At 34.4% G+C, this 12,180-nt stretch overlaps 1 protein-coding gene across 1 annotated transcript; it reads right to left on the reverse strand.

The window, feature by feature from the left end:
* Positions 1-906: 906 nt before the first annotated feature.
* Positions 907-8,242, reverse strand: LOC132306456 (probable protein phosphatase 2C 58). Its single transcript, XM_059803840.1, has 5 exons — positions 8,055-8,242; positions 2,506-2,763; positions 2,096-2,372; positions 1,530-1,684; positions 907-1,239 (listed from the first exon to the last, which is right to left on the reverse strand). Exons 1-5 carry the CDS (start codon positions 8,085-8,087, stop codon positions 1,102-1,104), a joined length of 861 nt encoding a protein of 286 aa, XP_059659823.1. The 5' UTR covers positions 8,088-8,242; the 3' UTR covers positions 907-1,101.
* Positions 8,243-12,180: the final 3,938 nt, after the last annotated feature.

Genomic DNA, 12,180 nt, shown 5'->3' on the forward strand with positions numbered 1-12,180 from the left:
TCGGCCTTTGCACGATTAACACGATTAAATAATTGGGTAAAATAGGAAATGCAAATAAATAGGCCCTAAAACTTTCGCTTGTTTTTTGATAGAAAAATTTTGAGGGCCATTAGGTTTCTCTTTTTATCCATTCAAACTCTAAAAAAAATTTAACAGTTTTTCTTTCCTTTCTTTTCTAGCTGTTTCTACCTAACCAAATAAAGCCTTATGGAATTCTGCAATTGTAAGTCCTAACTCCCAAGACCATTGACGTCTCCTTGAGGTCTTAGTCACTGGGATGTTGAGCCTGAGAGATTGTTAAAAGCCTTGGTTGTAGATTGTTGCTGTTCTCGAGTTTCTTTCTTCCGTTGAACGAAAAAAATATGTATACATAAATAAAATTGTTCTCATGTCACAACGGATTTTAAAATGTCGTCACCCTGTTGATTAAGATCTAAAAAATACATAAATAAAATTGTTCTCATGTCACAATGAATTTAAAAATGCCATCACCCTGTTGATTAATATCTAAAAATCATCATTTTCAAAGCCCTCCCTGCACCGATCAAAATCACATCTAATCATTTTCCAAACTAGATCATTTTCCAAACTTGCAATGGCAAACCAATCATACAGCTGTGATCAACTCGATGACCTAAATAGAACAGCAAAACAGAAGAATGTTAGACCGAGAACTTATCAATGACCGAGTTCTTGAAAAATGTTTTCAGAAAATCGAACCAAGACCCGTAACTTCTTCCCTTAGCATGGCTTCTCAGATTCTCAGATTATTGAACGGTTAGTAGAATCTCTTGACAGATTTATTAACATTAATAAATATATATATATAAGCATAATCTAGATTCGTATCACTACTTATGGTTCATTATAAAGCAAAAAAAGAACAAAAAGTAGTAGTAGTTACTCTGAACAAAAATATAAATATAATATGGTTCATTACTTGATCGGTGTGTATACAGAAGTATCATTGCAAATTCAATAATCTCTACCACTAACAAGGACAACAAATTTATGTATAAATTTACACAAGCACACATCAACTAATTACTTCTCTTGCCTCCAATTTAATAACACAAAAGCTTGACATTTCCTCCGAAACGACTACTGAAACTTTACGACTATGCAGGAGATATCATCCTTGCTTTTCCTAGAAAGAGCCTCCTCTGTCAAATGCTTTGCTGCTAACTTAGCATCCTTCATGTTTTTGATAGAATCCACTGCTTCTTGGTTTGACATCACCTATAACATTTCAATAAATGCCAAAGGTTAGAATATTTACCACATTTAAAATTAAAAGCTGGCAAAATAGATCGAAATCAAGCTTCATTACGAAGAAACTAAGATTTTCCCCTTAAACTTCATATAAGAATATTAACAACAAAGTGAAATTGGAACCAAAGGGCATTAGCCCAGATTGTTTGATTTCTCCTCAAAGGGGAGCTTGAGTGTTCGAGACACTACTAGGGGCAAAGTGTGTGCATTTGCTTCAACTTAAAAAATAATAATAATAATAAAATAAAACCCCCAACCTTCCATAACCCATCACTTGCCAAAATGACAAACTCCGTGTCATCATCTATTTTTTCCAACACCACATCTGGTTCTGAACTAAGATGTCTCTTCAAGCTCTTGTCACCAAATGCCCTCGCTACTGCCAACTGTCCATCAACTCGAGGCACGTCACCTATGGATATCACAAAAATGTCAGCTTAGAGGTAAGAACTTACCTGACATAAAAATTAGGACAAATTCATTGGTTTCTAACTTTCCATGTCTACTTAAAACCTAAAAGGCTATTGGGTAGACCAAAAACTCAGCCAACCAGTTACATCTTGTGTACAAATAGCATAAATGCATCTTTTTTGTGTATCTGGAAGTGGAGGTTAAGGTATGCAAACAAATGTATCAGAAGTAAGAACTTCATTTAAAGCCATGAACTTCACTTCATTTACAGTGTTAAGAGAACCTAATTTCAGAAAATTTTCACACTAAAATACATATAGCATGATGTGAATTATATAAAACAAAAGAGTAAGAATCCATTCTCATGATGTCAAAAATGTTGTCTTTGGAGATAATAATATATGTTAGTTACCTGGAAGGTTTGATACAAAGCCACCCTTACTCTCAATCACCTTTTTTTCCTTGCTTGGCTCGTGATCAACCGATAACTGTTTGGCTATGCCCTTCTTGCATATAACAGCCCTAGAATCTCCCACATTTGCAACTACAAGCTTTTGGCCATTGATCAGTATTGCCGTTACTGCAGTTGAGCCTCCTTTCCCCAATTGAATTGACTGCTTTAAGATATCGGTATCAGTTCTATGATAAGCATTCCTTATTGCACTCTCTGTATCATCCCAAAATTCATGCTGCTTGCAGAAAAAAAAAAAAAAAATGACGCAAAATCGCAGAAAATATAAATGAATTTCCAAAACAGTAAAAGAGAGTAAGAATAAGAATATAAATATCATTACTTGGCATGAGAGAGAAAATATAAGTTACCTCTTTTAAAATATTGTCAAACAGGTGTGATTGCAAATAACTCGCAACATCATGGCCCATATGGCCATCGAAAATTGCAAATAATCCCAACTCATTGTCATCTACATGTTTGAATTCAGAAACTAAGTAATCTTCCATGGCATGATTAGATTTTCCTTCCACTAGGTGAAATCCGTGAGTGATATGTTTCGAAATTCCGCCTTTTCCTTTCCCTTTATCTGGTGCAACTGGTGTGGCAATAAAACATGCCGCCTTTTCCTGAAAAGAGGGCATACGAAACCATAAAACAAGAGTTGTGCGATTTCTCAATATACATTTTTCACAAAACTCGATTGAAAATTTATGCAATGTGATGCTATGCAATTGAGATTTTTATTCCCCTATATCAGGCAAAGAAAGACAACAAACAAGAATCACTATTGCAAATGCTAAATTATAATTTGTAGCAAGACAGTAGTCCCATTAATGAATCACTAACATATTCCACATATGAAAACAGAACATAATTGGAACGTTTGGAAAACCACGGTGCTAGCCAAGTCAGACATGTAAAAAAGGTGATATGACACTCCTATATACTAATGGCATTGCTAGTTAATGAAAATAATGTGAGCCATCACTAATAAGCATTCACATACTGGCAGACAGATCTCGTACAACAACAACCGTGACTTTAGGTTTTCTTTACAGAATTCTTGCACTTCTGTTTCTTACTTCATCCTGTTTTCAAACTAAAAATGTTTTAAATGGTTTCACATTTCCATGTCTAACCATGATCTCCAGAAGACTCTGTCTGGGACACCTGGACAGTAGCACGCACTCCATAGACTACAACAGACAGGTCTCTCCCTGCCACAATTACCAAAACATGGTGTGCTGAAATTGGTTTTCTGGGGAATCACTGTGGTCATATGTGAACTTGATGATATAAACTGAAGACTGCATGCAGCTGCTGAACGCTTCATTTTCTCCACCACACTCTATATAATGGTGGATACCATCCGACAAGGCAGAGATGTCAACACTGATATCCGGTGATCCGGTGACAATGACATTTATAGCTAGCATGCCAAACAACTATCTCAATACTTTAATGCTTTTTAAAGGTCAATAGCAGCATATTCACAATTATAGTCATGATCCATAGCCTAAGGCAGTCCTGCTGGTGTGCTAAAAACTAATGCTAACCTTATGGACATAAAGATCTAATTATCTGTCAAACTGTCAAAAGATCATTGCTCTCTCGGGTTTCATGGCTTCGGTAACCCTGTTTAAAGGGTTGCCAATTGCATAATGATGTTGAGACAGAAGCACACTGCAACAAGGAAAAACTTATCTGCATTCTGCTGTATGTCTCAAATCAAAGATCAACATCTTCATCTTTAGAGTAATTCTAGAATCATTTCTGTGTCAATCCCCTCCCTTCCCCATCCCCCATACTTTCTGAAGTTCATATGGAGTTTGCATGTATCCAAAGGCGTGCACAGGTACCCTTTCACCATAAAATCAGCCTTTGGAACAAATGGTCATGAGTAGCCCTCTCCGCCTGTATGCTCTCAGAAACCAGAAAAAAAAAAAAAAAAAAAAAAAAAAAAAAAAAAACTAATCACTTCTTCCTTCTCTGCCGTGGACTATAACCATTTAATTTCAGTGAAAATCAATTATTCATTTCCAGTCCTGGGTCCCAAAGGGTTGTTAAGGTTTCAAACCTGTGTACCCTTATTCTGAGAATATATGGCCATGACCATAGAATATTTATGTCAGTTCATATGGAAAAAAAATAAAAAATAAAAACAAAAAATTATAATAATCATGGCAAGGCCTGTGTCCCTTTCCTTACTTGTAGACAAAAATTTACAGTTCTGTTGCTCAATAAAGATGAGGCTCAAGGTGCTTTTGGTGTTATTTTCAGAAACCACAAGGATTCATTTTGGCAAGTACAGCTAGCAAATGCAAGTGTATTGGCAACTGCTGCTGAGGCTTTGACGATCCGAGAAGCCAGTTTGCAAGCTAAGGATTTACATCTATACCATCCTAGAATCAGTTGCTAGCTCCACATTAGCAGCTATTAAGAGCTCTGCCTCATTCCCTACACGCAAAATCTATTGAATATCTGTTGAGTTTCTGTATTTTTGTTTCCTTGTAGGTCCCCTTCTTGATTTGTTTTTGTATCCCCACCAGAAAAAGGTTTTAACTCCAAGTAAATACCATTAAGTGTGGAATCAAATCGTATACACTTTCATTCATAATTTTTTTTTATTTCATAGTAGTTTAGGCATCACGTCAAGCAAGCTCAGACAGACGCATCAAAAGATTAATTATTGTTTGAAGGACATTTTGTTCAAATATGTGATACAAAAAACAATAATATTTATAAAGTAATGTATTTCCCTATCAAATATGTGCAAATACAATACACAAACGACCTGATCATACAAAATGATCATAAATCCTAAGGTCCTCGGAATATAAAGAGGTTTCAATATTTCTGCAAGAAAATGGCTCCGTGATCCTTTAATTTTGGATAGGAATATGATCAATATTACCCTTAGCTCCGTTATCCTTCAATTTTAGATGCCATATATAACATTTGCCTGATATTGTCTAAAATTAAATATCTTCTTTTATTTTAGATTTTATATGTTGCAAAGTTCCAAAGTTCGTAGAAGACAAGAGAAAGCAAAAAAAAACACAAAAAATGCCCAGCATAAAACCATTGTCATGGAACTCTCTTGCACAGTCTATAATAAAAAATTTTAGCCAACCAAGAGCAGCAATAATGAGTGTGATCTCGAAGGACCTATCACTGATTTTTGTTATTAGAGTAGCAAATCTGAGGAAATCTTGAGGACCTTGAGGATATTGGTCAAATTTACTTGAAGCTCTAGAGAAACTATTCTCTATTAAGATTTCTTCAATGTTGCTACTCAAGTAGCAAGAGGAATCAGTGATTTCCCAGCACAACCATTTATTAATGCAGCTTACAGGCCCTTCGAGATCCTACTCATTATTGCTTCTCTTGGTCAGCTAACATGTTTGATTACAAACTACAAGAGAGTTCGATGACAAGGCTTTTATGCTAGGCACTTATGCTGCGTTTGGTGTGTAGGAATGGAATGGAATAAAATGCAAGTCGGAATGGAATGAAATGCAAGTCGGGATGGAATGGTGATTCTCATTCTATTATTTGGATGTAAATATGAAATGTATAGGAATGGAATGATAAAAACCATTCTAGAGTTTGGTTGGACCAATTTAAAATTTAGAATGGAATAAATTTCAAATTGAGTTCTCCAAAATATCCCTCTTAGTAATAAATAAATTAAATTAACAAAATGACATTCTTTTATAATTTTTTTAAAAATAAATGGTGGCAGTAGCGATAGTGGCAATGGTGGAAGGTGGCGGTAGCGGTGGAAGGCAGTAGTGGTGGTGGTGGAAGGCGGTGGCTGTAGTGTGATGATAGTAGTGAAAGGAGATAGTGGTGTAGGTGACGGTGGTAGAAGCCAATGGAGGTGACTGTGGTGGTGGTGGAAGACAGTGGTGGTGGTGTTGGAAGGCAATGGAGGGGGCGGTGGTGGAAGGGGTGGCAGTGGCAGTGGCAGTGGCAGTGGCAGTGGTGGTGGAAGGCATGACAGTGGTGGTGGTGGAAAGCGGTGGCGGTGGAAGGCGTTGGTTGTGGTGAAAGGCAGTGGTGGTGATGGAAGGCTGTAGTGGTGGAATGCGGTAGCGGTGGTAAAGGCGATGGTGGTGGAAGGTGGTAGCTGTGGTGAAAGGTGATGGCGGTGGCGGTGGCGACAGTGGCGGTGGAAAGAGGTGGGTGGTGGTGAAAGTTGATGGCGACGGTGGTGGTAGAAGGTGGTGGTAGTGGTGGTAGTGGTGGAAGTCGGTGGTAGTGGTGGAAGTCGGTGGTAGTGGTGGTGGTGAAAGGTGGTGGTGGTTGTAGTGAAAGGTAGTGGTGATTTCTGGACTTGGAACATCAGGGTTTATTGGGAAGTTGAATTTTTTAAAAAAAAATTACTTGAGAATGGAATGGTCATTCCATAGGTTTAGTTGTGGAATGGATTTTCATTCCCAAGAATGAATTTTCATTCCAATGGAATGACTATTACTAGCTTAAATTGAATACTAACAAAGGAATGGTTGAAATGGGCATTCCATTTCATTCCATTCCTGCACACCAAACGCACCATTAAATCCGAAGAACATATGCTAGCAACGACAGACCGACTGAGGGAGGCAAGGGAGAGAGTGAATGAGAGAGTGGGGAAGAGAGCGATGGAGTAGATGAGGAGGAGAGAACTTTTGAAGAGTTGGAACGGGTGAGTGAGAGACTTGGGATAAGAGATTGCAATATGTTTGGTTATAAAGATAAAAATATATTTTAATACAATTTTGACTTATAATTTTTATGGTTTTCAAGAGTACTACATATATTTTTGTGGGAGTGTTGTGTATGTTCTGAACTGGATTAGTCTCACTCGTAAAGTGTGGATAGCTCATCTATCAAGAGAAAAAAAAATATATATATATATATATATATATATTATTTGGTTGGCTTAATTTAAATAGGTTATGTTTATTAATATAGATAAAATATTAATTAAAAATTAAAATTCATATATAATAAAATAATTTTTTTATTATTTCATTGCCATATCATTCCTGTGTACGTGTCCTATATTCTTAGAATTTGTCGGCATATAGTGTTCTACTTGTGTCCCTTGTGCCTTTCTTATTTGGTCGCATCGTATCCTAAGTCACGCATAAAGTGGGAGGGAATTGGTGAGCCGGAGCACGAAAGCAACAAAATTAAGCCTCAACTAGTGCGAGAATGCGCACAGAGCAGCACCCGTTGAGAAGGGCGCGCCCATTGAGAAGGATTGTGTGATGTCATATTGCTGCAATTGCTTCTCTCTTTTCTTTTTCTTTTTTAATTCCATTCTTTGAGGGGATAAATAATAAAAACTAAATAAAATACTGATACCAGTCTTTGCCAATTTCATATTACTCTTATTGAATAACTTACCCAATTCGCGTGAAGTGTTTTAGTCACATTAATCCAAACCCGAATTTGCAAAAATATCAAATTGATTTCCTTATATTAATCACATCAATTTAATTCCCTTTTGCGGAAAAATAAAACAAAATTCACTCTCTTTTAGCCCATTAATGCTTAGAGGCTATAAAACTCCAAAATTGCATAATATTAGATTTTTTTTTAATTTCAATAATTAATAATATCCCTCCCAAAAACTCTGAACCACATAATGATCAGATCATGAGAAACTTGAATTCCCAAAATCCAAAATTAAAAAATCAAATCAATGGGCATCACTAATATTACAAAACACTAGTTAGTTGGTTGTTCAACCATATTTTTAAAATTTTAAACATCATCTCAAAACAAGAAATATACCTTGAAATTAACTAAAATCCTCAAAAAGGACTTAAAAATAACATCCTTTAAACGAATTTGCAGAATGAGAAATCAAAGAGTTGAATTGGTAATAGAAAAAAAAAACAAAAAAAAAAAAACTTCTACTAACCTTCATCTTGTGAAGAATCTCTCTTCCGGTCATGATTGTATTTTTGTGACGCCTATCTTCAGAGATATATATATATATATATATATATATATTTCAACAGTCAGCGAGAGTTATAGAGAGAGAGGAGAGATATAAAATGAATGACGTAGGGAGAGGGAGAGTAGGGGTGATAGATATAGACATATACATATACAATATATACATATAGAAGGTTTTGACTTGGGACATGTGATCTGCCGGTGACTAAAGTCAAGTCACCTTTAAGCCGCGTTTTCTTTTTCTTTTTCTTTTTCTTTTTTTTTAATTAATTATTATTTTTTCTCTTTTTTCCAAAAGAAAACGCGTCTTGGATTGCGAACTTTCCCTCCTCATGGGCTCTGTTGACTAACTTTAGCTTATTACTAATAAAAATATAGATTTTAGCACTTCCTCGTGATCCAAATTATTTATTTTTATTATATACATGTGTTTCATAATATTTAATTTTTAGAATCTTTTTTAACTAATATAACTAATATAGATTTTGATTGATTTTTTTATCGTTTATATTCTGAATAAAATTTTTTTTTTTTTTTTGCTAATGTGTGCAAATAATTTGTTATGTTAAAATATACAAAACCAATAAATTAGATTTTACAAAAAGTGAAATGGTTGATTGAAATGTTTAGGTATTTTTTGTTTGAGTTTTGTTTTAACTTGAAATTAAATAAGTGTTTTTCATGTTTGATATCATACATTTGTTATAAGATTTTTTTGAAGCAAAAACTTGAAAATATTTTTATTAAAAAAATATTGCAAGTTTGAAAAATATAATAATTAGTTTTAAAATATCATTTAAGAGTTTTTTTTTAAAAAAAATTATTTTTTACTGTTCATCAAGGAGCCAATGAAGGATCAGGGCACGTGCCCCTGCCTGCCCAGCCCACCCTCTATAATATATGTAGTAAATTTTTTATTTTTTCCATATATATATAAAAATGTATACAGTGTCCCCCTAAATTTTGTATTTCTAAAATTATAGATTAATTTTCTTTTTACTCTTCAATTTCCTTAAAAGATTAAACTCTTAACTCTTTCCTTTTAAAATTATAGATTAATTTTCTCATTTACTCTTCAATTTCCTTAAAAGATTAAAATCTTAACTTTTTCCTTTTAAAATTCTCTCATTTTTCTTTCCTTTTTCTTTTTCTATTTCTATTTCTTAAAATTCTTCTTTTTAACGTAAACAATTTTCTTCTTTTTCTTTAGTATTTTATATTTGTTATGTTATATAATATATAAGTAGTACTCACATGTGAATTGCCTAACCGAATAATTCTTAATTGGTTATTTATATAAAATACAACTAAGTGAAGGGCTTCATTTTCTTATTTGTTGCATAATTAATCAGTTAAAAGAGTAGGTCTAGCAATTCACTGTAACTATTTGGTGCACCAAAGAGGAAATGAGAGGATCTTTGCTTTGTTGACTAAAAAAAATGATGCACAATGAAAATACTCAAAAACAAACTTGCTTTGATAATTATGTAAAAATAAGAAAAGAAACCTAATTACTAAAAACTGTTAAATACCAAAAAGGAAAGTAATTTGAATCTTCTAACAAAAATTCCGAAATATTCAAAATTGGGAAAACGCAATTCCCGAGCTTGAATTCAACCAAAAGAAGTCACAGGCTCACAACATAGCTGTTGATATTTGTGAGTTGAGTCATTTCTAATCAAATTAGGCTTTTTCTCGATCAAAAACTGATTCGTCGAAATCATCTGAAAAAATTGGTTAGCCCGCTCGTTTGACCGTTTGACGGTCCAAATAAATTTCAAAATCTTCAACCGTCTATTCTGCATCACAACGTCCCCATTGGTTTTATACATGATTCATAACTAGAAAGTTTCTCAACTTTTTGTTGATCAAAACTAAAACTCCAAAAATTAAAAATACCAAGATAGGATTTTGTATTGTCAAACAAAACATATCAGTTGGGGACAAAAATTGGGCGGGTCATTTTGCGTAAACAATCCATCTCTGCAAAATCACTAAGCTAAATACATTGTAATTCAGTTCGAAATTTGAAACCATACATTAATTTAAGTCAATATCTCATCAGTACATGCTTATTTGTCCGATTAAGAATTTGAACCTAGTCTTCTATTTAGAAGGATAACGAGACACCATTTTAATATTTCTTTCAAGATTTTTAACCCCTTCAAATATCATGTTACTTTTAACCTTTTTTTAAAAAAAAAAAAAAAAAAAAAAAAAGGTCTCATTTCAATTGCAATTTAAAAACACTTTAATGAGACTGACGTACTTTGACAATGTTTCCTTAACTGCATAATTGAGTATCAAAATTTACAAAATTTTCATGAACAATGCTTGAATCCTGCCCTATTAGGACAAGTTTTGTCTTGCAACCTGATGTGACCCTACCAAAATTTGACGCCTGTCCAAAAAATAAAAAATGAATCATACTGGATCAAATTGGTTATCGGGGTAGAATCCATCCGAGAACCCCATTTTCTTTCTCCTTCATTCCTTCCTCCTTTATTCGCTACCTTTTTTTACTTCTACGGCTAAAAAGAGAAACATTGAAACCCAACACATCATCAATACATTTTTTTTTCCCTGGCAAACAAAACTGCAGATTACATAGATTCATTTTTACAAACAGTCTGAACAAAGAGCAAAAAAACAACATGGCAAAACCTAATGACCACTTCCCATTGGCAGATGAAGACCCGAAGCTGAGCCACTTAAATTTAATGCACAATACCATCCAGTGGACTGAGTGTGATACCCCCAAATTTTCGAATGCGGGTTGGCCAGACCCACGCTCGAATACCCGGGGATATCAAAGACAGATCAGCAATAAACGAACACAGAATACAAAAGAATAAAGAAGAATAAATAAAATGCTGAAAAGAAACTAAAATGATAATCCAATAATAACCTTCAAAATAAATTCTTATTAATAATAGAACATTCTGATACAACTGATCCTCCAAATACAACTCGGGAATCCATACTGTGTGGACCCCTAGAAAATCCAAACTAAACAAATGACAGCAATAACTGTCTAAATCAGAAAACTGAAACATAAAGGAAATCCTATGTAGATAAACCGAAAGAGTGAAGGAGATGGTCCCTGCTAAGCACGAACAATCCCTACTCCTGACGCATACCTGAAAAATAAGGGTGGGTCAGGTCCACAAACAAGTTCTACTCCATTATAGTCCAAGTAGAGATTCAATATACGTATACATCCTAGTCAATTCAACAATAACTAATAATCCATATATATATAAATATATACTAAAGGACTTTCACTGGATTACAGGCCAGTCTCAACCTGACTAATAGGCAACATGCAAAACGCACCTGAAGTGGGCATGTGTGCCTAGACCTAACAGGGTACACCTCTAACTATCATAGCCAGCTATGCATCCCACTGCATATACGCTCCCTAACCGTCGACTCTAAGACTCAAGCTCATATCGTGGTACCATAACCATATATGTAAAATCCATCCAAAACCAAAGTAGTACCGCTCAACTATTCGTTGCCTTGACACGACATATATAAATAGGATTTAACTTTGTAGTTGATCCATTCCCTTATTCCAGAGTAGGTAAGACTTAGCGTTTTGAGCTAATCCATCCCTAGTATGCCACCGTCCCATACCGGTGCATACAATCCACAAAATCCATATAATTTATAAAGTAGATAATATAAGTAGGATTTATCATCTTAGTAAATCCATTCCCTTATACAAAATAGGTAGGACTTAACTAATAAGTTAATCCGTCCTTAGAATGCCACCGTCCCACACCGGTGCATTAAAGTACACAATTCAATAATCAATGTAACAAATATAATAATACATCAATTAATCCAGCAATTAACATAATATTATAATATTATGCTATCACAAAATAGGAATAGCTTATACTTTATTTAAGCTTCCTACATCCTGAATCCTACACAAACTGAATCTTAAATGGACTGACATTTTATTATACAATCACGTAAGCATTCTCCATATCCCATTCATCCTACACAATTAATCTCAATTGCTAGAACAATTCAAAAGATTAAATCCATTTGTTTGTTTAAATCATCCAAATAGCAAA

Source organism: Cornus florida, unplaced genomic scaffold, assembly GCF_030987335.1.
Source record: "Cornus florida cultivar Cherokee Brave unplaced genomic scaffold, ASM3098733v1 CherokeeBrave_3.0.0_Hap2_Chr05, whole genome shotgun sequence".
In the NCBI taxonomy this organism is placed as follows: domain Eukaryota; kingdom Viridiplantae; phylum Streptophyta; class Magnoliopsida; order Cornales; family Cornaceae; genus Cornus; species Cornus florida.